This window comes from Cinclus cinclus, chromosome 3, assembly GCF_963662255.1.
Source record: "Cinclus cinclus chromosome 3, bCinCin1.1, whole genome shotgun sequence".
NCBI classification, from domain to species: Eukaryota; Metazoa; Chordata; class Aves; order Passeriformes; family Cinclidae; genus Cinclus; species Cinclus cinclus.
In genome coordinates this window covers 40,221,101-40,248,345 of record NC_085048.1, presented here as the reverse complement: position 1 = coordinate 40,248,345, position 27,245 = coordinate 40,221,101, and the positions used below count along the sequence as shown (strand labels likewise).

Here is a 27,245-nt window from a genome sequence, read left to right as displayed (position 1 = left end):
ATGGTAAAATTGTTGGTGGGGGCTGGAAACAGAGCAAGAAAACGCATCTTCTAGTATGTGCAGCTCTCTAATTAATGAATTTGACAAACTGAAAGGTCTTTCTCTGGTCCCTGTGACTTAACTTTTTTATTTTCTTGCTTTTTTTAATTTTTCTTTTTCTTTTCTTTCTTTATTTTTTTACTTTTAACTTTTTCCCTTTTTTTTCAACCCAGTAAAGATATGCAATACTAGAAAGTATTTGATTTACATATGCTGAATACCTCAGGTTAAACCCACATTATCTGGGGCTTATCAAGTATATCACGAAGAACAGCTCTTTTTGTTCTGTTTATTTTGCCATTGTATATTCTGACGCTGAAATATGCATTATTTTTGACAGATTTGGAGTTATGAGACCAAAGAAACTTGTAGGTGTCATCTGTCAAAACAATTTTTCATAACAGCCTGCAGATGCAATGTTGTTCTTTCTATACATTGTTTGTGCTATTAAAATCTAAATAAAATTATTCAGTATTTTTTGCCCAATCGCCTGTGGACCGCTGCCCTCAGCTCCCCCAGTGTCATGATCTTTCAGTCTAAATATTCAAATGTGCATTTAGAAGGAGAAGACAGATTAACCTCAAAGTTTCTGTCTTAGTCTGCGTCTCTCACACGGAAAAACAAGGGCACACTTCGGGCACACATATACAGAAGGGATAGCTCCTCCAGAGCTAGGAGGGAAAAATCTTATTTATCTTTGGAGATTTCTATCACAGCTTGGTATTTGGCGTGGAGGTCTTTTTAATAAGATGACGTCCTTAAATTATTTGTGGAATTAACATTTTAAACTGGATTTGAATCGAGCTTTGCGCAGCTCAAAATATCAGAGTCGAACTAATCCCTTCTTTTGTGTCATTGTTTTTAGAGCTGAATTAGGATGCCCACAGTATAGGCATTCTGCCTGAGAAAGGACTTGCCACTATTCTTTCTAAACCCGTGTCCCGAGGTAGCTGGGGGGAAAAAAAATCGACCGCACACCTTGAGTTACCGCTGAGAAAAGGTTTTCAATAGTCCGTGTCAGAGCGGTCCCCCGGGCTTTAGGGTTCACCCCCAGGTACAGAAAGTGCTTCGGATGACTGTGGGATCGGACCTTCTGCAAACGCAAGCCCTCATAGAAGGAATACTTGCCTTCCAGGCAGCCCCTCGAGGTGGCCGCACCTCCTGGTACGGAGCTGCCAAGGCCACACCAAACTGTCTGCACCCACCGGCACTGCGGCTTGCGGGCTAAGTCCCTGACCTGCCCGATTTGTGGAAAGCCCTACAACTCCAGCTTTTATTTGAGAAAGAATAGACCCTTCTACACTCTGGGTGCCCCTTAGCCGGCGTGCTGAAATTTTCCAGTACCTAACCTTGCAAAGAAAAAAGTATTTTTTTTCGAATTTGGGGAAATAAAAAATACGCTTGTCACCTGGGATGAGTTCCCAGGAGACGAAATATCTGATATTTCATCACAGCCCACCTGAAGCTGTCACCCCGCCCCGTTGTGCCAGTGGTCAAAGCGAGCCCAGCTTTTTCAACTCCTGTAAATATCAGCCTTACCGGCGATGCCCCCGCAGTCTGTCCGTGGGAGGAGAAGCCGGGTCGGAGCCGCGGGGCCGCAGCGCAGCCGCGCATATTGTGCAGAGAGACTGCGGGATGCTGGTGGGGGGCAGGCGGCGGTATCCCCGTCCCGCGGCCCCGCCGGCCCGGCCCCAGAGGCGGCTTGCCTTGGAGGCCATTTCAACCTGGGGCGAGAAGAAAGCAGTTTCTCAAACTCCCTTTGGGAGCCCGCAAAACCGGGTGGAAAAGATATAAGATATATATGTGCGTTTCTCATATATGAAATCTGCCTGGGGGAATAGAGACACAGAATTATATAACGGGGCAGGGATAGATTTTCTCTCTTTGGTTGTACAGTTTTTCTTTACTTATATAGATCCAGAAACTCCCCCTGAGTTTCTGGCTCAGAGAGAAACTGTTCATTACCAGACAGAGCAAGGCAGTGAAGCCTGCCGTTGTAAAAGCTTCTGTCAAGCGTGATCCGGTGAAGATGCAACTAATTAACTCGCTTATCTGTTTTCCGCTCATTTCTCTCCTGTAATGTCACAGGCTTGTTGAGGAAGGGAGTGCGTTTCTCCCCGGGCCAGACTCTGCTGTGCTCACCAGGAGCCACAACCCCCTCCCGCCTGCCGGGTTGCTTCAAGGTTACCCAATACCTTCACGAAGTCGTGCAGAAAATCCAACTCCCGAGGTCCCAGAGGAGTGAGTCAAGCAAGAAAATAAGTGTTCCTCATTTTATTCGAGTTAATAAGAGTGACAGAACTGCTCCCATGGTGGGAGGCTTGGGTTGAAGGTGGAGGAGCTGCTCTCCAGGGGGACAGGCAGGTTTTTGAGTGAAAACCTGGAGGAATAATGAGAAAGGAAGGAGAGGTCCTACGGAAGTGACCAAAGCCCCTGTGCAAGCCTGAAGTAGCAAAGGAGCATCCCAGCTATTTTGTAGGGGGGTGGGCTGCAAACCACTTCCATTTCACAGCAGTATAATTTCCCCTGGAAGGGCCAAGAGCTCAGTGCAAAAATCTACACCCTCGAGGTAGACTTGCTTTCTCCTTCTCTTCTCAGCAAGCCATTCTCCATGACTTATTATCAGCCCTGGATAACTGGAGAGGTCCCAGACAACTGAAGGTTGGCCAGTGTGATGCCTGCCCATCTACAGCAAGGGTCATAAGGAAGATCTGGGGAACTAAAGGTTTATTAGCCTGGCCTCAGTTTCAGGGAAGGTTATGAAACAGATTCTCTTGAGTGCCATCACTTGGCACATACAGGACAACCAGGACAGCAGGCTCAGTCAGCACAGGTTTAGGAAAGGCAGGCCCTGCCTGACCAACCTGATCTCCTTCTATGACCTGGTGACCCACTTACTGGATGAGGGAAAGGCTGTCAATGTTGTCTACCTGGACTTCAGTAAAGATTTCAATATTGTCTCACACAGCATTCTCCTGGAGGACCTGGCAGCTGATGGCTTGGATAGAAGCACTCTTTGATGGGTTAAGATCTGATGGTTGGCTGGGCACAGAGAGTGGTGCTGAATGGTGCTGCATCCAGCTGGTGGCCAGTTAGTAGTGGGGTTTCAGTTCTGGGGCCACTCCTGTTTAATATTTTTATCAATGATTTGTACAAGGGGATCAAGTACACCTTCAGTAAGCTTGTGGATGACACTAAGCTGGGTGAGAATGTTGATCTGCTGACTGCAGAAAGATCTGTATAGGCTGGATTGATGGGCCAAGGCCAACTCTATGGAGTCCAATAAGGTAAAGTGCTGGGCCCTGTACTTGGGTTACAAAAACCCCAAGAAGCATTACAGCCTGGGGGCAGAATGACTGGAAAGCTGCCCAGTGGAAAAGGAACTAGGGGTGCTAGTCAACAACTGGATCAGCATGAGCCAGCATGTGTCTATGTGGCCAAGAAGGTCGATGGCATCCTGGTCTGTGCCAGCAATAGTATGGCCAACAGGACTTGGGAAGTGATTGTCCCCCTGTACTTGGCACTGGTGTGGCCACACCTCAAGTCCTTGCTCCATTCTGGGCTCCTCATTACAAGAAGGACATTGACTTGTTTGGGGTGTGTCCAGAGAAGGGCAACAGACCTGGTGAAGGGTCTAGAGAGTAAATAATGAGGAGAGGTTGATGTTCAGCCTGGGAAAAAAGGAGGCTTAGGAGAGACCATATCACTTTCTACAACTGCCTGAAAGGTGGTAGAAGCAAGGTGGGCATTGGTTACTTCTCCCAGGCAACTAATGACACAATAAAGGGAAATGGCCTAGGGAAAGTTGAGGTTGGACATAAAAAATATTTTTTTCATTGAAGGGGTGGTTAAGCATTGGAACAGACTGCCCAGGGAAGTGATGGAGTCATCATATATCTGGAACTGTTAAAAAACCAACTGGATGTGGCAGTTTGTGCTATGGTTTTGTTGATATAGTGTTATTTGGTCAAAGGCTGCACTCAATGATCTTGGAGGTCTTTTCCAGTCTTAATGATTCTATGATTCTATTAAAAGTTGTTTAGGGTGCAGAGAGGCATCCAGGAAGGCGGGTAGGATAGAGAGGTCTTTTGTCTTGTCTGGGCAGCAGCTGTGGTCAGCCTCATGACTGCTCAGGAAGCCTTTCATTGCCCAAAACTGCTTAAAGCTTGTTTAACTGAACGTTTGGGAAGAGGTGAGAGAGAGAGAAACTCTCCCTGCGAGATGCAAGCTACCTGAGAGATCCTCAGTCCACTATTCATGTCCCAGCAGAGGACTCCAGTGGAGAGACCCTGCCAACTTGGTCTTTCCTGGAGGCAAAGCCCCCCCTGATGGGACACATACCCCATGTGAATGGGTGTCTGGCCTGCAGGTTGATCTGTGTGTCCCCCAGGGTTTGAAGGACAGCCTGAATAACCATCTCAGCCTGGGCAGATTGGGCTGCTTAGGATCCAGACCCATACTCCCTGCATGGAAAGCCTGAGCAATCAGAGTGGAGGATGCGTTTCAATCTGATCAGAAGAGGAAAAAAAATCAAACCAACATAACATTGATCTGATACTCCATCCTGCATATGCTCCTGCTGCATGTTTTACTGAGAGGAGGTGGGGTTAAATGACAGTATCTGTAACCCAGAAAGTAAAACCTTTTGAAATAACAGGCTACTCTGTGGGAATGCTGATTTTTTAAAATTATTTTAAGCAAAGGTCAGTAGGAGGTGGCTGAACCATCTCTCCTCATCAAGAGGTTCTCACAACAGAGCTGATGGTTTTAATAACACCTCAGTCCCTTGGCATTTATCTTCATGTTGTAAACCAAGCCCTCATTATTCTAAAGTCTTTCCCTCATCTTATGCAAGTATCCTGAACATTTTCTACATAAAATATTAAATGGTTACTTCTGCAGGAGTCTGTGTTTTGTGTGGAAGAAGTGTGTGTGATGGTGCTTCAAATAAACAAATTCTCCAATACAAATCCTTTGTGCCTGTCACTGTCATTCAAAACAACAGGATCCTCATGTTTAGATGCATGCATTACTGAGCAGCTGAGTTTTTATTTCATATGTATAAATACTATTTGTGGCTACTTCCTGCTGGTTTGAGACACGGGGTCGCATCCAGGGTCACCACTCCTTCAATCCACCTCGCTTGTTGCAAAATATAGCCTAAAAGACCTCCATTATTGGGAAAAATATCGGACAACTGTCACATTACCTAACTTAGTGAAATCATAACAAAGGCTTCCATTAGAAGTGACATAACATAAGCTGGAAGGGGTTTTCAATTCCACTTACGCTTCTTATCCCTGTTCTTTCCCTGAAATGTCTCACATTCTCAGCATGTTTTGTGGAAGCTTGATTAAAGTCAGTAAATCTGGTTTTGTACCACTCATTCATTTCCTGAGGGTATATTAAACAGCAGAGGGCAAACAAGAATGCTTATTGTCAGATCTGTGAAAAGATATGTACTGTTTTCAGCTATTAGATGAATATGTAAACATGTGAAAAACCTGAGAGTATCAGCAAAGACTGTTTTTGTGTGCATCCAAGGGAAAGAGATAAAGAAAATATAGTATTTCCAATTGTGGAGGGGGACCCATGAACAAAAAGCTGACCATGTATGATCCTATTTATCATGCTATTTATAAGATGTGGATTGGAAGAAGCATTTTTTTTTGGGGGGGGGGGGAATCTATCCAACTAGCCTGTGTATATTTATATCTAGCAATGTAGTATACTCAATATGTTTGTGATGGTTTTTATTAGGGGGACAGAGGGGGGAGAGATCAGCAAGAGCTGACAGATAATTTCATCTCACAAATATGACAAAGTATAATTTTACCTGCAGGTTCTTGGCTGCGATTTTTTTATCCTATATCTGGATGTCCCTCAGAGCAGCAGCCAGGTCTGAGGCTGAGCAGGAGACATCAGCACACACAGCAGCACTGAACATCTGTTTCATGAAATCTTTGTTTGCTTGTTTTGACACACACACACACACACACACACACACACACATACACACACACACACACGACATGGTAAATAAAGCAATCCTCCACACAGCTCCTGGAAAATAAAGGTTCAAAAGCAATATCAAGGGGAAAAAGCTCTGCCCTGTCTGCCCCCTGCCATGCCCCTGCCCAAGAAAGCATCTCCCAGCTGGGAGATGGAGCTGTAGTGGCACAGTGGCACCCACACATGGCGATCAGCCCCCCTGCACTGTGGGTCCACATCAGCTGGAGGCCTCCTGGCCTGGCAACGAGCATCCCCAGCATGCCCCAGTCTTGAGGAATCTTTGCCTTTTTGCTCGAGGGATGCTGCAGAGCTGAGAATGACCCGACTCTCCCCCAAAGCACTGGGAGCACCCTGGGTGCCACTTGGCAGGGAAGAACTCCAGCATGGCAGGGAGTCCCTTTGTAGGGCTCCAGGAGGGTGGCTGAGTAGGGTAATGTGTACCCAAGGAGTCTTTGTTTCTCTCTGGTTTTGGGTCTGTGGAGCAGGGAGAGTTTCCTTCTCCATAACTCTTGTAAATAGTGTGGTCTGCTGCAGTGCTGTGAAATGGGGTCATGCAATGAGGTCTGTCCTGCTGGGAAAAAGAAGGTCTGGGAGTGGAGCTGGCAAGAATCTGTGGTGCCAAGTGCTCCCATTCCAGCAGTATTAGACAGCCACCATGGTGCCAGATACAGGGCAAGCAGAGCTGTTTCCCATGCCCAGCATGCAGTGCAGCATTGGTATTTATCATAGTTATGGTAAATCTCCTGGCCAATCCCTACTAATTATTTCCTTCCATACTACAGTGTAAAAAAAATAAAATTTCTGAGGTTGGAAAAGACCTTTGAGATCATCAAGTTAACCCAGCACTGCCAAGTCCACTACTAAACCATGTCCCCAAGTGCCACATCCCCATATCTTTTAAGTACCTCTAGGGGTAGTAAGTCCACCACTTCCCTGGGAAGCCTGTTCTGACACTTGAAAACCCTTTTGGTAAAGAAAGTTTATCTAAAACTTCCCTGCTGCAACTTGAGGCCATTTCCTCTTGTTCTATCTCTTGTTTATTGGGAAAAGAAACTGACACTACTTTGCTACAGCCTCCTTTCAGGGAAGCTGTAGAATGCTAAGGTCTTCCCTGAGCCTCCTTCTGTCTTGGCTAAACAACTTCAGCTCCCTCAGCTGTTCTTGTAAAATTTGTGCTCTAGAGCCTTCACCAGCTCTGCTGCTCTTCTTTGGACAAAGTTGCAGTACGTCAGTGTCCCAGAACTTGACACAGCACTTGAGGTGCATCCTCTCCAGTGCTGAGTACAAAGGGATCATCACTGCCCTGGTCCTGCTGGCCACACTGTTTCTGATAAAGGCCAGGATGCCACCAGCCTTCTTGGCCACCTGGGCACACGGCTGGCTCACATTCATCCAGCTGTTCACCGTGCAGAAGCCCAAATCATGACCATGAGGTAAAAAAACACAGGTAGTAAATCAGAGCAAGAAAAAGGCCGGGGTCAGGTAAAGAAAGATGGTGGGGGAAAAAAAAAAAAAGAGATGCTCACTTGATGTGATAACCAGAAGCATGAGGTTTGCTGCTATTTTGGTTGCTCTAGTATGTTCAGTGAGGAGATGACACACTTCTCTGCGATACAGCAGCCCCTGTATTTCTCTCTGCTGATTTCTTAGTGCAGTGCTATGCTGTGTGTGATGTGGTTGTCAGTGGCTGTGATCCAGGGCATTTGCTGGCAATTTGGTCCACTTCTTTGTGACATTGACACAGCAGAGTAAGTTCCTTTTCCCATACCCTGCAAACTCTGGATATTTTTTGGAGAAAGGTGTCAGGTCAGAGAGCCTCCACAGACTCCCCACAAACCCAACCTGTAGTTTCCATCGCATCTGCTTGCACTGAGAAGGGAAAGGTAAAGGATATGCAAAATATGTTTTCTTTACCTCCCTCCTCCACATTCCTATGTATAAACGGGGTCTCAAACCTCAAACCTAAAACCTCGTGCCTCTCTGGCATGTCACAACAATGTCTCCTCATTCTGCCAGCAAAGGCATTTAGAAACATCACTTTCTCCATCAATCTTGGTTCCAGCCAGGGCTGGGTTAATTTCTGTTGTAGCCAGGAGGGGCCAGGGCCAGGACCTACAGGTTATTCTATGCCACCTCATGTCATTTTCCAGGGACAGGGCAGGAAAAAGGCTTGCAGTGCAGGCTGGGATAGCACTGCAGAGGGAGCGATTGGGTATTGATGGGGGTTTCCACAGGGTGAGCGACAACTTTTGTTTTCTTGTACGCTCTGTCATTAGTACTGTTGATGTCACTGTTCATTTCTTATCTCATTGCTGTCTAATTCCAGTAAATTATTCTTCTCTCAGTCCATGATCTTTACCTTTTGTGCCTCCAGTTCTGCTCTCCAGCCACCCACAGTGGAGGGACAAGGGGACGGGGAGGTGTGTTTCAGTGTGAACATGACATTTGAGAGTATCATTTCTAAAGCATGACATCATTTTACCCTGTGCATCTTTCCTCTCTGCTTCATAGTTCCTAAATAGAACCTAAATTTCCCTTTAACTTCCCTGTTCCCAAGTTTTCAAGTGCACGACATTGATATATCTCAATACATTTGTTGATACAACTCAGATCCCACTAGGACGCTGAGAGCTACCACAGGAAAGAGCACGGAAATAAAGCAGGCCCATGTACTTCCAGTTTATCGCATAAATTTATAGTTATTAAGTAAATAACTCTAGAGGCTCTCTCCAATGAGAAAAAATTCCGGCACGGAGCAAGCTGAGCCGTGAAAACTTGGGAACAGGCAAGTTAAAGGGAAATTTAGGTGAGGCGGAGACAGCACGAGACAAGTAAGCTCTGGATCTTCCTGGCTGCTTACAATAGGGACCTTACTGGGAGAAGCAGCGGTTTTACACTGACAGAGGGCAGGTTTGGACTGGATACAGAGACGAAATTCTTCCCATGTGAAGGTGGTGAGGCACTGGCAGAGGCTGCCCAGAGCAGCCGTGGCCGCCCCATCCCTGGCAGTGTTCAAGGCCGTGTTGGACGGTGCGCTAAACAACCCGACCTAGCGGAAGGTGTCCCTGCACACGGCGAGGGCTAGCCTGGGTGGTTTGGAAGGCGCCTCCCGGCCCTTCCCGGTCCGTGTCCCGGTGCCAGCCAGCGGGGCTGCGGGGGCCGGCGGGGCGGGCGGAACCCGCGCGCGGGGGAACGGTTCCCAGTGCCGCGTGTTGCCGGCCGGCGGCGGCGGCGGCCGCCTCCTCCTTCCTGCTGCCGGCGCGGGGGCGGCGGCGCTGTGGCGGCGGGGCCGGGGCATCGCGGGCCCGGGCGCCTCCTCCCCGCTCCGCTCCGCTCCTTCCCATGGCCGGGAACTTCTGGCAGAGCTCTCACTAGTGGGTGCCGCGGCTGCGGGGCGCGGGGCGCGGCTGCTGCAGGCTGCCGCCGCGCTCTGCCCATTCATTGCCGGGCCGGGCGTGGGCACGGCGCTGAAGGGAGGCCCGGGGCGGCCGAGGGAACGCCGGGCGGGCGGCCGGGCCTGCTCGCCGCGGGACCCTGGCGGGAGCCGGCCCCGCTCAGCCGCCGCTTGGGAAGCGTTTGGGCGCTCCGGGACAGGGGCCGCGTCCCGGTGTCGGTGCCCGCGCCGGCCCGGGCTCCGGCGGCGGAGTGCGGGAGCTTGGGTCCCTGACACGCTCGTCCCCAGCGGTGGGGCAGCCGGGGCTCAGCTTGGGTTGGTCATTAGGAAGGGACTGCCCAGGGAGGCGGTGGGGTCACCGTCCCTGGAGGAGTTTAAGGAAAGATTGTACGTGGCACTCTGTGCCGTGGTGTAGCTGACGGGGTGGCGTTCGGTCATGGGTTGTACTCGATGATCTCCGAGGTCTTTTCCAGCCTAATGGATTCTGTGATTCTGCCCTGAAACACCTCATGCTGAACGCGTCAAGGTTAGAATGCTGGCCCGTAATGAAATGGCTGCAGCATAAACCTTGTTAGTGACCGTCAGGGTCTAAGTAAGATCAGTACAGCCAGCTCAGTTTGTTAGTGGTAGAGGTAATCTCAGCCCCTGGTAGTTCATATTTTGTTGTTTGGTTTTTGTTTTTTTGTTGTTTTTTTTCAGTTGTCTAACTTTTGAAAACTCTGAACAGTTGCTTGAGAAGATTGTTTGTGGCTTTGTTAAAGGCCACAAGCACTTTATCCCTGAGCCTTAATTCACAGTCTGTTTGTACAGGAGACAGTATAATGTTGATAAAAAGTTGCTGAAATTATTTTCCATTCCTTTAGCTTGCAATGGATTTTGGATAAACAAGATCTATTGAAAGAACGCCAGAAAGACTTGAAATTTCTGACTGAAGAAGAATATTGGAAGCTACAGATATTTTTTACTAATGGTAAAACTTTTTTATTTCTGCCATAAAATCTGTGCAGTGTGTGCCATGTCTAAATGGAAGCTTGAATTGCTTGGAGGTTGTAATGATTTCATTGTGGTATTACATGTACTTTCACAGCCTGTTTTAACAAAGACGTGGAATATAAATAGCAGCATTACCTTTTAGTTGTACTAACACAATTCTAGGAGACCTTGCAGGCTAATTAGCTGCATATATAACATTTTAACCTGTGAGAGGATGAAACAGTAAATTTTATTTTCAAGAGGTTCTTATCAAATCATAAAAGGTGGAGAAGTGAACAGAAACTGCTAAGCTAGTGTGTTAAAGGCTCAATGTCAAGCATTAGTACTCATCCTGGGTTTTTGGTGGGTTCTTAGGGTGGTGAAAGTATTTTAGGTGATCTGTGCTGTCCTGTTAAACAGCAGAGTTTGGAAACTTGTACTTTGTGTTCATATAGATTATCTGAAAACTGCAAACAGCCCATGTTTTTGTCTTACGACTGATTTCCCAGTACCAGGTGGCTCTCAAATTGTCAACAAGTTTCTGAGAGCTGTTGGCAGGCAGCCTGTTTTCCCAAAGAATTTGGGACTTGTATGTGAAGTCGTCTGAGATTTACTTGGTCTTGCAGAGCATTTAGCTATCCATACGAATGACCACACCTGCGTATATCAGATTACAAAGGCACTTAAAATTTTCTCTGTACAATTGTTCAATATTTTAAAAAATCTCCTTATGCAAAGGATGTTGCTAACTAGTAACTTTTTTGCAAGCAGCTCTTTATATATTTGCAGCAGTCTTTCAAAGTACAGAATGCTTATTTTTTTCAGCTGTCTGGTCAGACTTGAGACAGAGAAGTGAAGTCACTTTCACAGAGCCACTGGAAGATCTTACGTCAGTGCTGGAATGATATCTGTGAAAGATTCTTATCCCAGCTTCTGTCTTGGCTTAGTTATTTTTGTAACAATTGCATGTGCTATAAACATGATCACTATGGATACCTCTGTGTTCTTGCTTATAGTGCATCAGGAAATCAAGCTAGCAATGAAGTAATTTCATCCATTCCTGAAATTTCTTGAGGTTAAAATGAAGTGTCATAACTTCATAATACAAGAAGAAACAAAAGGAGGGTTATAGATATTTCTAAAACAGTATTTCTATGCTAATTTTCACGAGTATTAATTTGAACTGTAAAATATGCTTTTTAAATGTTTAGCTTCATTGTTTTTCATTAGTAAACAAAGCTTTACAAGGTAAACAAGCTAGTTTGTTAGTTTTGGTTTATGGTTCCCAGGGTCCTTTTCCTTGGCACTCCATGCCTCCCCTGAAGGTAGGTGAGTGACTGGAGGCAGCTGGAGAGTAGCTCTGCCAGCACCTCCCCTGTGCCTGTAGGAACACAACCTACTCTGCAGGAGAGAGTGGTGCTGGGTTTTGTCCCCCTCTCTAGCAAAGAGGGCAGGACAGTCAGGGGTGCTCTGTGCTCAGGCAGAGCTTGCCGAGTTCAAGCCCTTGATGCATTGTGTCTTCGCCTGCCTCTGAATAGAGACCCTGCTTTGGGTCCCTTGTCTCCCATCTGCACTACCTGAGAGCAGATGAGACCCGGCCACAACATGTCACATTCAGTGTGTGTCAGCCCAGGAGATGGTTGTTCCCTAAAGCAACTAAAATCTGCATGGAGAGGGGCAATTTTCTGCTGCTTCCTTGTTGGGAAAAAAGTGCAGTAGATCACTAAGTGATTGTATGGCTCCCTGCAGCTGTGAACAGAAGGAAAAAGATGATCTTCTAAAGTAGTTTGAAAAAAGAAACTGATGTTGATTTCTCTGTTTGGATCACCATGCTTGCTGGTTTTGGTTGAGAAATGTATTAGCTGTTTTCCCTTTTTGGTTTTGGGCAGAAACAGTAGTGTTTATGTTAGCGGCTACTCAAAATACTCAGATTTAAAAAAAACTTTATTTAGAAAACCCAAACCACTGAAACCACTTACTTTATAAACATACAGGAATAAATTATCTTATAGTTTCTTTTCAAATATTAAAATAATTACAAGCAGTGGATTTTCCTCCAGAATATACAAGCTTCCATTTCATTAAGTCTCTAGGCTCTTGTCCATTTTTTTCTTCTAAACCACCCTTGATTTTTCTCTGACAGCAGATGGCTTAACCATTCCTGAAAATCCCATGGGAGTATGAAACATATTTGGAGAATTCTGTTTAGCCTAATACTTGAATTTTTCTGATGCCCTAGTAGAAGTACAGCCTTTTTAGCCCCATGGTCAAATTAAAGACAAAAATTCTTTCCAACCTCCCCAGATAAGCTGATAGAATGTTTAATATTTGTACAGACCTTGCATACTGGGTTTGACACCCTATTCAGAACTATTGCTTGTCCTACTGTCACTGTCGAACTAGTCCAAATTTGGCATTCTTCTCTAGAAAAGGAATGATATGACACAGACAGGGATTTAGTGTTGCTTTTGGCCTTGCCAGTGGGTGACAAATGTATATCCTGGCTATTCGCAGGGGGTACGTGGTAAGAGCATGGGTAAAAATCTCTCTACTTGAGTGTGTTTGAGTAGAGACTAAGAATTTAGTGATGACTGACAACAAAATTGTTTTTCCCACCAATGGTCACTGTCTTGGTCTTGCTGTACATATTAAAATATCTACTTAAGTGTATTTTAAAATACTGTTTTTGACATTTCTCATGAGGGAGGAAAAAAGAAGAGGGAGTCTTCACACAGCCGAGCCGTGCTCAGAATAATGGCGGCGAAGAAGTATGGGAAAAATAACAAGTAACAACCTTATGTTTCACTGTGCCATTCTTTACATCAAACCCCTGCTCTTAATCCCAGCTCGATGCATCTAATTTGCTTGGCACCTTTCCTTTGCCTGGGAGGCCAAACAAGAGCTACCTGCACAGATGACACCAGGGTTGTTTCTTGGCCAACTGGCAGAGGACCACTGTGATGGAGCAGCTGACTGCATCCTCTGGTCTCCCACCCCCTCTCCCTAGACTAAATATGTCATTTTTTTAACACCTGCCGCCTCTGCCAAATTTAATGACCGTGGCTGTGTTGGCAGCTTTACTTGTTTGAAAAAAAACCATCCATTTTGTGTGGCACTGAAGAGCTGAGAGTTTATATTTCCTGTGTCTGAATTTCTTTTGCTTTAAAATGGAATACCTGAGCTTTACCCTTCTGAGATTTGTGTTGTCATCTTCTTAAAGGTCATACTCAGTTTGTACACAATGAAGTCAAGGTACCTTTTCCTTTTGAAGGTGTCCCCAAGCTTCAGGAGGCAGCAGTTCTTCACCTGCAGGTCTGTAGGTTTAAGCAGCGTGTTGTCTCTCTAGAGCAACTGAGCTGAGAGAGAAGACTGTGGTGCTGCTCCTCAGAATCCCCAACACTAGCCGTGTTTTGAGACCCTTTGCTATTTGGTGTCAAATTGTTTAAAAAACTCAACTCAAGCTTTTGTTCATTTTTTTTTAAGTTATCCAGGCTTTAGGTGAACATCTTAAATTAAGACAACAAGTTATTGCCACTGCTACAGTCTACTTCAAGAGATTCTATGCCAGGTAGGACTGTTTACTATGATGGTACAAGAATAAAACATTTGCTAGGCACAGTTTGGTAGCCCTTTAAAAATGCAGTTCTGTATTAAAAACAGTGCCACTTTTGTTTTCTGGATGGTGTAAAGCTTTTATGCTTTAATAAAGTTAACTTAAGCTTCGCTTTTTCAAAAGGAAGTGTGGTGCTCTTGATAGATTAATCGTTCTACATGTATGAAACAACATATTATAATTTTGTTGTAACATTTCAGATATTCCCTAAAAAGTATAGATCCAGTATTAATGGCTCCTACGTGTGTGTTTTTGGCATCCAAAGTAGAGGTATGAAGTATTACAATTTTTTAATGTAACATTATGTGATGTATGAGAGAAAGAAAACGTTTAGGACTTTAAAATTTTTTGTCTTTCTTCATGCTTTGGGGGTTGAAACCTTCTCTTTTTTGCATAGATTTCTGTAGCATGTAAGAAAAGGAGACAGAGAAGGCCTTCAAAATTAGTCTGAGTTACTAACACTGAAGTGCCTCTGAAAATGGAAAAAAAAAGGCTATTTACATATTTACATACACTGTATCTTAAATTGTATATATCTTAAGTAGCGTCTCCTTTCTGGTGTGTTTCTCCTTATTTATATTTACTCAAACTTTAAAACGTAATTGGAATTTTTTCCCTAATTATCTTGTTCTATTTCATATAGCAAGGGATCCTCAGAGTTTACCACACTTTCATTACTTGAATTAAAAGTATGTTGTAGCTCATGTGCTGTCCTTGGGAAATTATCATAAGAAACTGACCCCTTAGGGATTGTGGTGACAGGGCTCCATGCCTCCACCATTGGTACTCCCCTGTGAATGTGGCCAAGAGTTAGCATCTGCTGGGTGCTGCTGTTAGTCCTCTGTTATGCAGCAAGTTTTACAGCTGTTTGAGAAGTGTCTGTATAATGGAAAAAAAGTCAAATTGGCCAATTTATGATATGTCAGCACTAAGGAATTTTTACAGAAGGAACTCAAATACTTAATGGATGGTAGAAACACTCCTACTAAACTAGTGGTGAAATGTGATTTTGTTGTCTGTAGAAATACTGTGACACTTTTCAGTGTTTGGACGACATCAAGGAAAAGAGAGAGAGTGTTGGAGAGAGTGCTTTATTATCAACCTGTTAAATAAGCCTTTAAGCAGGCACAGATATAGTGTTTATACATAGATGTACCTTAAATTAGAAGTCTGTGTAGCCTTCCTAAAGCTCCTGCAGTTTTAGGGGGCAGTACTATTGATTAAGCTATGAACTTCTCTGAAAGAACACTGTCTGCAGAAAAATTTCAGCTTGCTGACTGTCTCAGCACAGGAGCTAAGATTTTATGAAAACGTAACTAAAAAAGGTAGTAAATGGCAGGTTTCTAAAGACAGTTTTCTCTCAAAATGGGATAAAGAAAAAATAACCATCTTGAAGCCCTCTTGTCTATTTTATATAAAGAATGTTAGCCAGCTTAGCTTTTGTGACTTTAGTACCTTTCGTAAATATTTGCTGTTCCTTGCAAACCACCAAGAAACTGTAACTCTTTACCTAAGAGTTTAACTCTGTTCACCTTAAGGAAAAAAAAAAGGGGTGGGGGAAAGAACCAAATATTATAATATTGCAAAAAAGAAGCCCAGTTTATTAAGAAGCCATTATTTTAATATGATAACAGTGTGAGTGTATGGTGTTTCAGGTGGTTCACCTCATTTACCATTCTTTTTCTTCAGGAATTTGGTGTTGTTTCAAATACAAGGTTGATTTCTGCTGCTACTTCTGTATGTAAGTATTAGTAATTTTCATTGCACTCTAGTTAGGTATCTCTGTAGGGAGATCAGTTGCTTTCTTTGCTTTTTTTTTTTAAAAATGTAGCTTTTTATCAAATCATGGAGGACTATATGAACCAGTTAAAACAATTTAGAATAAATAGCTCCTGTTTCCAAATACAGAGACAGAAGGGTGCTTTCTATATTAGTTTTGGTTGATTGTGGTTGGAACTTATGCCAGGCACAAGTGAAAACAAAGTAATAAAATAAAACAAAACTATTTGAAATTTATAAACAGCCTCGAGTATTAAATTGAATTCTGAACTGCTCAAAGATAGAATTGGAAATTTATGTATTTGTCTGTTTAGTAAAAGGTATGGCTCTGTGGAAGTACTTGTTTTAAGAATTTTTGGTAGCCTGTATACCTTCAACAATTTTTTACTCTGTTTTCCCCACATAAAATCAGTCTTCGCACCTGATACTTATTTCTAAAATTACACTTTATAACTTACTGTTCACAATAAGTTCAATAAAATTACACTGTAGTTACTTAATTCTCTATCTTTCCCACTTGTTTTGTATTTCCCAGTTCATGTAACATTCATCTCATCATCAAACCCTTAATGTGATGTCTTCCTTAGTTGGATGCTATTATCTGACCCAGAAGGTCCAGCTGCTCTCAATGGGCAATTCCTGGCTGTGCTCTTCCAAATATAGGTCAGCGCTTTCAAAATCCCTCATAGCCATTGAGGGAACAGGTGACTGGCTGCATCTGTAGCCTGCAGATGCATAGAGTGTATCAGTCCATGGGGCTGGCCGTGTGACAGTTTTGCCACCAGGAATTGAAACACATCTTTGATGCCAGCATGACCAAGACCAGTACTGGAATTAGCATTGAGAGTTGATATTTTTACATCAGAAGCATCACTGTGTGGAAGTTTTGATGCATCAGTGAGAAGGTTCGATGGGTTTTGGTAAATACGCAGTAGCTGATTTTACTTGGACATCTAGTTCTTAGCTATGCTGTTTCTTAAAATCCCAGTCTCAGGATCCTATAGAAGATTTCCCCCACAGCTCTTCTGCCTTCAGAACTAGAAGTCCTGTCAGCCCTGATAAGTACTGTGCATTTCATGGAAGTGGAGGCAAAATGCACCCGGCTTTCTCCAAACATTTCTTCCTTTATTCTACCTGGTTTTCCTTTACCAGAATTGCTTCAGCAGCACACGGTAGTTTTTGGGAGGTCTTAATACCAAAGGCAAGAAAAGTTGAGGCAAGACAAGAAAATGAAAAACAAACTAACAAAAGGGGTGACTAATGTGATAGTGGCTGGTTTAAGAGGTTTGCTTGCTTTTAGGTAGGTAGTTATGAATGTTATTGTAACTTATTCTAACTTACAAAGTTAATAACATTTGCTTCCTTTGTAAGGAAGATAATCTTAGCCTGGTTGTTGAAAAGGTTTTTCCTTTTCTTCAAAAGGTTTTTCTTCTGTTAGCACATCTCGCTAAAATGACAGCTCCATGTAGTGGTTGTATCAACAGCTTGCTTTGTGGGCAAAATGTTTTTTCTCCCTGTCTTCTTTCTCATATTGTTTTTATTTTTTTACCACGTACCTCTTCAGTTTGCATACATCTTGAGAAACTCTTCTGTTAATTCTTCTCTTTCTTGAAATAATTAAAATTTTTGACCAGTAGCCCTGTCTTGGTGTCCTACAACAATTTTTCTAATGAAGTTCTCCATAGGTCTAAATGGTGAATTCTTTGGTCCAGAGGACTAATGCTGTCTTTTCTTTGAAATGAATGTCATACTGATTTTCTGGAAGTAATATCGATAGTATAATTTAATAACACACTGTCTATCATTAATATAAGGAATATTGTCCACTTCCAGGATGTTAAATGTTGCCCATTTTCCTTAGAGGACAAGGACTTAAAATAGATTTTAAAATGTTTTACTTGTACAGGTCTCAAATCCACATCTTCAAGTGTTCTTGTTTTTCTTTGTTAAGCATTCTAACATAAAATCACTCTGTTTTTGCATATTAACATGCTCCTTACCAGTGCACTAACTGTACTCATTCTCTTTGTAAAATACACAAAGATTAATTAAATATCTCAATTGGAGATCATCATTACATTACAGGCCTGCAGGAAGTCTGGTTGAGCTCCCTTACCCTGCCCTTGGGCTTGCTTTTCTTAGACTTCATTATTTCTTTTAAAATCTTCCATGCTGAAGGATCAGACCTATGTAAAAAATCCCACATGAAAATTTAATTTGGATTTAGTCTTGGAACTGTGATCCTGAATGTCAGTAGCTGGAGAGCTCTGTGAATAACTTATGGGAAGTTAGGTATCCCTGAGCTAGTTGGTGGTTAACCAGAAGACTTAATAGTGTCCAAAGCAGCAGTCGAATGTCTGGCTGATGATCTGTGCAAATCTGGGTTTCAGGTGTATTTCTCTCTCCTTTTCAGAATCTTAAATCTTGTAACTTGTCTCTTCTCTTTGAAATACAAACCATTTGTACAGAAAGCCATAAACTGAAAGTTGTGCTGCCAGACGGATTTGAAGGACTATATACAGATGAATTAATAGAAAGGGAAAGAAGTAAAAGTATTAATTACATTATTTTTAACATACTTTTTTCTGTTCACTGTAGTGAAAACTAGGTTTTCATATGCCTTTCCAAAGGAGTTTCCTTATAGGATGAACCATGTAAGTATTCTATTTGAAATAGAATTTGATCAAATTAATAATTGTTAGCAGGAAAATCTTTCTTTTAAATTCTAAGAAATAAATATTTTCATTCTCATATGTTAGGGTTGTTTGTGATTGGTTTTGTATGGAATATTGGGAAAGTTTAAAAATAATAAAAATGTTGTGTAACCTCCTTTCCTTAAATTGCTGACAGGAAAGACAAGTGATGTGATAGGGTGACTGAAATGGTAGTTTTTCTATAGCATGATGAGCAAAGAGATTTAGTTTTTTTTTGAATATTCTTGGTTACAAGTACATTGCTCCAGGGAAAGTAAATGGCCTTTGCAACCTGGAATGCTTCCAGGCTTGCACACAGGAGCAGTTGGCTTACAGAAAGCAGTTTTATTTTTGCTGTAAAATTTAATGACTCTTGAAAAGTAGTTTTTAATTAATACTTAAAATTTAAATTTACCAGTGGTTTTCAAGGTATTCTTAGTCAAAATACTGAGAAGTTTTATGGTTTTTCTTAAAACCAATTTTGACCTGTGCTGTAGAAATTTGAATTTTGAAATTTTGAAAGCTAAACATCTAAATAGGTTTAGATTGGCTGTAACAAATACTACTTTTTTGTTGCTTTTCACCCAATCTAGAAAGCCAAATGATACATTAAAATATAAAATACCCACGACCTTATAATAAAACTGCAGTGCTATTTTACAGATAAAGGCAAATGGAAGGACATTTTGGAGTACTGGTTTCGTATAGCCAAAGTAGTCCAGTCTTTTCCTTGTTGTCACCAATACATCACCTTCTCTGTTGAGAGAGAAAGCTGATTTAACTGCTGCAATTGGACAGAATATTTAATGTAAAATTAAATCTGAAAATATCTTGAAAGGCTATTTGACAAGTTAGTGGGCTGATGAAAACACTGATTCTACAGACGAACTTCTCTATTGCTGTGAAGTTTTTATGCACTGGGAACAATCTGCTGCTACCAGGTGTTGAAACAAATCAGACAAGTGCTGCCAATGAAGCAGTCATTCATAGCAAACTTGATGCAAAATATTTAAGTTCATTGTTATTATGACTGGAGTTAAGTTAAAATAGTGATAAGGCAATAACCAATAATAGGTTTATTTTGGCTTGATTTTGTAGTTTCAGGTAAACTGCATTTAGGACTGTTGGAAATAGTTGTTGAGAATTCCTGTGCATTTCTGATGTTAAACTGTGTGTCATTTAATTCTTTCTGCTGCCTGAAACATGCTGCTGCTTATTAACTGTGATTTTGCTTCTTTACAGATACTAGAATGTGAATTCTATCTCTTAGAATTAATGGTAGGTTTGTTCTTCTGCTTCTGTTCTTGTGAGAGAGGTAACTGCATCTAACTCAATGCAGAGACTGGGATGTCAGTGTCCTTTTTTCCCTGGATGGAATGGCCAGTCATGACCATGAAGAGTTGTATTCTTTTCTATGCCCTCTTGTTCTTGCCTGGAAGAATCTGGGGCTACACATACGTGTTGTAGCAGAAGGTGTGGGTACTATCCCATTTAGGCTAGTCGAGAACAACCTAATAATCAGAATGATCTTCTAGGAAGTGAGATGTGTGTTTGAATCCTATAAGGAAGAAACCTAATTCAGACCTCCCATTTTCTGAGATGGTGCTGTAACTATTAGGCTGTTGGATGAAAGGAGCACAGTGGGACATTTTCTTCGTACCCTTTCAAAGAAAGGAACCACACCTGATTTTTAAAAGAGTATTTATCCCATTGCTATGTTTGCTCAGGTAGCTGAAAGGAGGCAACTCAGGCTTCTTAGGGGGCTTGGGTAAAGTGGTGCCTAGTTTCTGCACATGGCTTGGACTTGGATGCGTTAAGCACTGAATTCTAGTACTACTGTACTATAGTAGTTTTGCTTAAGTGCAGAGAGAAGGAGAGAGAAACTAGGGAGCAGCTTAGTGAGTTAGACGGCAGATGAGAGAGTATGTTTTGGGAACTGAACACAGAGGGGATCAGATCAAAATTTTTGTTGGTACCTACAAATTGTTTTAATACAGTTGTTTTTAGATTCCTGTTTAGATTTAGTCCTTGATACCTCTGCTATACATGGCAGTAACTCTCGAGTTTTGTATACAGGAGTTTTAGCACAAGCAATTGCATTTGCAAGAAGTTATGTTTTGGGGATTCACTTTTTTTTCCAGTATGCTATGTAATATATAGCATGTACAGTAACAGTGTTTCACTTAAGTGTTCAGCACATGTAACTTAATGCAGCTTTTCCTGCAGTATCCACAGAGTTGGCTGCTTTTAGCAAGAGGATTATTCCTTCTTGTTTACCTGGACCTGAAATGAGGGTATTTGAGAGCAGTGGAATTTTTCTTTTCTTTCTTTCCAAACCAGCATCAGTTATTTTGGCATGCTCTGCATGTATGGTATTTAGTAGCAGACTGTTTTCTGGCAGCGTTTTGTATTTCCAAGTGGGAATTACGGGTTTGTAAGCAAATGAGGTTTCAGTGTGCTGCAGATGTGACTTTCTGTGTCTCTTAGGGGAAGGACATTGACAGACTGGCAACTGTGCTGTGTAATGGTATTCTAGAGAGAGCACTGCCCTCATTAGAGCAGGGCTAGGTGTTAGAATGCTAGTTAAAAAAAATCAGTAATTGACTTGTAAACCAAATGTTTTAATACAAACTGACAACATGCTCTGCACTGGAATCTAACTTCTGTCTTGATGACATTTTTCCTAGGACTGCTGTTTGATAGTATATCATCCTTATAGACCTTTGCTCCAATATGTGCAAGATATGGGCCAAGAAGACATGCTGCTACCTCTTGCATGGTAATGAAGACAATGGAAGTAGTTTCTCCTTTCATGAAGAAAGCAAGTGTTTAATAGTTATGCTTCAAAGGTGGTTAAGCTTTTGCTGAACCAAGCAGGCTTAACCATATTTGAATACAAAGGGTGCCCTAGTTAACCTATGCAGGTATATGTCCCTGACTTAGCTTATTCTGTCTTTAACCCTGTAATGATTTTACTTTGCAGTGGTCTAATTTGTATGTTGTAAACTAACTCTAATAGCACAGTTGTAACATTACTGAATGATGGCTATGAGTAGAGGAAATTTCTTTCTGTCAGCATTGTCTTTTTGTTGTAGCATGTCACAGGAGGTAGAAGTAATATATAGGCTTTTTTAGCTGTGTTAGCAGAACTCTTATTCTTCAACTGTTTCAAATACAGAAAGACATTAGAAGTACTACTTTTATGCTAGCCCTTACTTATTTGTGAAACAGATAATTATTCAATGGTATACATACACGTCCACTTCAGAAAGACATTTATGTACTAAAAGAATGTTTCCAAGTAAACTTCTGCTGTGACTACAAGGAATAAAAAGAAGTTAAGAGATTTTTACAAGAGAAAGATCTCTCTCCTTGATGTTTTGCCCTGCAGCCTTATTGCCTTGACCATCTAGAAAACTGACAAAATATTTGTAAACCAACAGCAGTTTTTGAAGGAATATAGTCTAAAGGTGAATAGGAAGATACTTACAAGTTCTTTTTTGCACAGGAGGATAGTGAATGACACATATAGAACTGATCTTTGTCTGCTGTACCCTCCTTTCATGATAGCTCTAGGTAAGTAACAAGTAATTTATCCTGTCATGTTTAACTGGATGTATTCTGTGCACTGTCCCATCACAAGCATTCCTTGGAGTACCCTCATAAGGTGTTTCAAGTTGTGTTTCATACAGCACTGACACTGTAGCCTTGCAACTTAAAAAGCCTTAAAGAAAAGTCAGATAATTAATCCCGAGTTTTCTCTGTTGAACTGTATAGGATTTATAAAAAAAAGAATGTTTCTAACTGTATTAGGAGTGTATCTTTGTTCAGTGTCCATGTCACCTGATCTTTGCAGCTTGCCTACACGTGGCCTGTGTTGTCCAGCAGAAGGATGCAAGGCAATGGTTTGCTGAGCTGTCTGTTGATATGGAAAAGGTACTCTTGTTTTTTTTATTCCCACCACTTGTTATAGACTGACCAGAAATGGTAGTCAATGGTTGTCTTACACATCCGCAGTACTGATTTGAACTTAAAATTCAGTGATCTTTTTAGATGCTGTTACAGTTAGGCAGATCTCTTTGGAAGGGCGACAATGTCAGGTTATTTGGTTATCACCCTGCTCTGAAAATCAAGACAAAACCATTGCCTAACAGAAGAGCATTGCTGGTATTGCCATTTTCCAGACAGAAATATAAAGCCAGTATCTTTTACATCGTTTGCCAGAAAATGAATTCCCAGTCTATCCATCACACAAGATTATCAGCACAAGTTTGACTTTTAAGTTCAAGTGCATGTGATTTTCCGATTCACTTTTCAGCATCGTGCCATCACACCAGTCTCATTTTCTCCCTATACATGTGCAGAATATAGCATAGAGTAGAATATTTTTGACAGTTTCAGGATGCCCAGCACTGTGATGTCAGTCAGTGCTAAACAGGGAGACACCAAGATCATTCAGTTGAGTTCCCTGCTAATGCAAATTCTGTGTCAAATAATCCCCTTTATTAATTTAGTAGGTTTCAGGGCGCAGTTTTGCTTATACTAACAGTGTTCTTCATCCTCACTAGTTTCTTTTATGTTTTAGGTTGGTTTCTTTAATCTTTACTTAGCTCCAGCAAGCAAATTGAAGTAGAACTCATATTCCTTATCACACTCTTTCACTTAGCATGTATTTTTTCAGTCTTTTTTTGAAACTGAGTGTCTGGAATTAAATAGCCTGTTATGATTGAGATGTACCATTTGTACCTTGGTATTGCCCTTTATCCCAGTGATGCTATGGCATTATGTTTGTATTCCAGGATTTGTTTTGAAATTTAAATACAATGTGGATGCTGTGCTGCATTGAGAGCTCTGTGAATTATGCTGTCATACATTTAAAGACAGGGTGATAATAAACTGGCAGCAAAGGAGAACCAACCTATATTTAATAGATAAAATTCCCATAAGCTCGATACTGAGTATCTTTGAATGTTTATTGGTGTTGGTTCTCATGTCAGTGATAAAGCCTAAGCTTGATTTTTTCACATGAACACCATGGACTTCTTCACCAGCTATGACTTCCATTTCAAGGATAAAATATATTGCTCTAACACTTAATCAAAGATCATGTATTAAAAAGAAGAAAGAAATCTACTTTATGAATTTAGAGAATGATGAAACATATTATGAATGAAACATTCTCCAGCTTTTATATAGAGTATTGCACTAGAAGTTTAATAGGAAATTAAGGTAGATAGAAGGTTTCCAAACTGGTATGGAATGCTTATGCTTCCAGAAGCAGAATATGAAGTGTCAACAATTCTTACTAGATGTATATAAGAATACAAGAAGTATTTAAAAACTCCTTGGCTTTGTATCTTGGAAGAAAAAGGTTCAGATGAATGCTCTGTGGTTTGGGGCTTTTATTTTCCCACACTGTGCCCCTAATATATATAGAACATTGATAATCATCTATTACTTTATTGATGATGCATGGTCATATAGCTGCAGTCATGCTGTCTAATTCTGTATTTTCCCAGAAACTTAGTTATAAGCTGTGACAGTAGTTGCAAATAAATAAATTAAAAAAAAAAGGTATTTAGTTTGCACCGGAAGAGAAACAGTAAATACAGTTGAAAGGGAAAGTATTTTGTTCAGGCTTCAATTCACAATTAAAAAAAAAAAAAACAAACCAAAACAAAAACAAACAAACAAAAAGCAAACAAAAAAAACCAACCCAACTAAATAAATGCTTTTATATGACCAGATTAATTGTGAGACAGTTCTGTTTATAATATGAAAATTGTGTTGTTTAGTTCCAGTTTGGGATCTTTTTAGTTCATTGCACACTTAAATGGGCTATGACAAAGATAAAATCACTATCATGTCTGACCTTAGGATCTCTTTTCTTTCTAATGCAGATTTTAGAAATAATCAGGGTTATTCTGAAGCTGTATGAGCAGTGGAAGAATTTTGATGAGAGGAAAGAGATGGCTACTATTCTTAGTAAAATGCCTAAACCAAAACCACCTCCAAACAGGTATGGTACTTCCTCGTTGCACTTTTCCTTTGAATAAACTAGGCTATGATCTTAAGACTGTGTAAATGTTTAATTCAAGGTATAGTGCATGTTTTTATAGTGCAGATGTTTCTGATACAAAACCAGCCTGATTGTTTGGGACCTAGTGGGAAGCATAACATTCATTATCTTATGTAGAGTGTTAATGTGGTTATAATGTGATCGATACAGCTCAGCAAATATAAGGAGACCCAGTGTGAGGCTCCCTGGCTGGGCCAGATTCAATGGAACTGGGCCTGCTTGATGTATTTAATTACTGTGATTAAATATCACTGCTGGGAATCTGCACATGCAAATTCCTCTGAACATGCTTATGTAATGTGAGCTTCACAATGTTGACTTCAGAAGTATATTCAGTAGGCAGCTTCATGGCCATATACTGAAATTATTATTCACATAAATATGGTGAAGTTATTTATGCATGCTGAGAATAACCTTTGCATTATTTTATGAAACTGAGCAGAATATTTTGACCTGTTTATGTATATGTTGAAATATTTTCTTTCAAAAGGTTTTTATTGCTTTCAGAATACTGTATTTTTTAATTTAAAAAATGGATAAAAATGTAATGTGATGCTTGTTATTGAAGAGACATGTTTTTGTTTTCTTCAACAGTGAAGGAGAACAGGGTCCAAATGGTAGCCAGAACTCTAGTTATAGCCAGTCTTAAGGCATTCCAAAGAATTTCTTTATGGACCACTTTGACTCAAGACATCCTAGGATATTTCCTGTGTTCATGAAATGGACAGAAGGTTTTAGTAACATCTCTGACAAAGAACTCAAAGAATAAATAGCTTGTTTGTGTCAAGCATTTTGAAAGCTTTTTCTCTAAAACTACATCATTTTCTCTGACGCTGGAGCAAATGTGCTAAGATTTTTCAGTGTAAGGAATCAAACTTCAAACCAAGATGCAAAAGATTAACATTTTTTCACTCAAAACAAATAGTTCATTATTGGTTTTATTTGTGTTGAAGTGAACTATTTTTAGAGTGACAGTAATCCAAGGCCTAAGTGTAACTGTATTAATGACTTGTGTTGTCTTCATTTTGTTTGTGACTGAAGGAAGATAGTGTACTCTCTGTTGAATCTATCCATTACCTTCCATTTGTTGATTTTAAAAAATAAATACAGATTCTGTAACAAGTAACACATGCTCCTTCAGAAACAAATGCCTAGAAGAGCCTGTAAAGAATATTGTTACAGTTTTAATGAAAGCTGCAGGAAAAAAAAAGTCAGTTTCTATTTTTGCGTTTAAAAAGTTCTGTTCCTCAGTAGATCTACTTGGTTGTTTTTGCCATGATACATAGTAGCCCAGCTTACCAGAGAAGTGCAATATGTATAGTGATTCTGCAGTTTTCTGAAACATTTCAAGTGTTAGGAATTAGGACAACCCAACATACTATTATTTCTTTTTTCAGATAAATGTACTGTGTATGGTACAGTCGGAATATTTCACAATCAAGTACAAATCTGGATATTATTGCTATATTTTATGGTGGATTTTTTTTTTGTAGAAAAAATATACACTGTTAGTCTGCCTTCACTGTTAGTGTGAATTTGTGTGGTTCATTAGAGAGTTTATTTAAGAGCATCAAGTGTTTGGTGAGCTTCATACTGGCTAATTTTAATTGGGATGTTAGGAACAACTCTAGAATAACTGAAATGGGATTCCTTGGTTACCTTTGTGCTGGAGAAAATGAGATTTCTTCAAACAGAAGGCCATATCCTGCATTCCTTACTCAGGCAGATATCCCACTGAAGACAGGAATTGGCCTTAATTGATTTCTTGATTTTTTTTTAGATAACTTTGTTTCTAATTAAGTTCTGTACAACTTTATTTTGAATGCTAATGCCAACTTGCCCAAGAATAGAAGTTGAATGATAAAGTTTAGTAACATTGTTCTCTTTTTTGTTGTTGTTGTTTTCCTGAAACAACACATTTCACTGCTCTGAAATACTGGAGGGAGATTGTTGAAAACATGTGCTCTGTGATGTGCTTTGCTTTAAAAAACTGGCCCCTTAAAAAACCCCTACCTGTTTTTGCAAATACCTGTCTTTGTAATTGTTCAGTGAAATAAAACTGAAGAGTTTTTGTATGTAGCCCATTAGGCTACTAGCATTTATTTTTGTTCAGGTTATTTCCATAAACCATTATGTGAACCAGCCCCAAACACTTTGATGAGGTGGAAAAAAATACACATTTTGGTCTTTGCTACTTGGTTGCCATTTGATCCATACCTTTTATAGACACTTGATTGATGAAGTGGAATTTGGCTATTTTGCTTTCATTTCTTGAAGTCTAAACTGTGCTATTTGTAACGTGGACTTGGGGAATAGAAATAAATCAAAGCAACTTGACCTCTGTTGTGTGGAGTTCTTAACTGTTCTTTAGGTAAGCATCAGTCTTCTCACATGTACCATGTAATCTGCCAAGAAAGTTCATGTTTTGGAATTGGGCATTTAATGAAGAATTCTGGCTAGAGTGATTAATTTTTTCTTGCTGCTAAAGAGTCTTGGCAGACTTTACTTCACACCTAAAGCACAAAGGGGCCTAAATCTCAGAGGTAAAATGTCAGACACTTCATGACGGTACCTAGAAGTTTCTTAAGGCATTTCTCTACTGAGAGGATGAGGCTAATTTTACCAGTTTTGATTCCAGTAAAAACAGTGAAAGACAATAAAGTG

General features: G+C 40.9%; 1 protein-coding gene across 1 annotated transcript; it reads left to right on the top strand.

Moving 5' to 3' along the window:
* Positions 1-9,319: 9,319 nt before the first annotated feature.
* On the top strand, positions 9,320-26,893 carry CCNC (cyclin C). Its single transcript, XM_062488696.1, has 12 exons — positions 9,320-9,425; positions 10,309-10,415; positions 13,901-13,985; positions 14,231-14,300; positions 15,720-15,771; positions 18,408-18,463; positions 19,745-19,780; positions 21,190-21,281; positions 22,011-22,078; positions 22,359-22,438; positions 24,403-24,521; positions 25,176-26,893. The coding sequence occupies exons 1-12, from the start codon at positions 9,394-9,396 to the stop codon at positions 25,228-25,230; spliced, it is 852 nt and encodes a 283-aa protein (XP_062344680.1). The 5' UTR covers positions 9,320-9,393; the 3' UTR covers positions 25,231-26,893.
* Positions 26,894-27,245: the final 352 nt, after the last annotated feature.

Excerpts from the sequence above, each read along its gene's own strand:
- CCNC (XM_062488696.1), top strand. The coding sequence starts at position 9,394 with ATGGCCGGGAACTTCTGGCAGAGCTCTCACTA. Across the intron at positions 13,986-14,230 it reads TTCAAGAGATTCTATGCCAG|ATATTCCCTAAAAAGTATAG; the intron begins GTAGGACTGTTT and ends GTAACATTTCAG. Across the intron at positions 15,772-18,407 it reads TTCTGCTGCTACTTCTGTAT|TGAAAACTAGGTTTTCATAT; the intron begins GTAAGTATTAGT and ends TGTTCACTGTAG.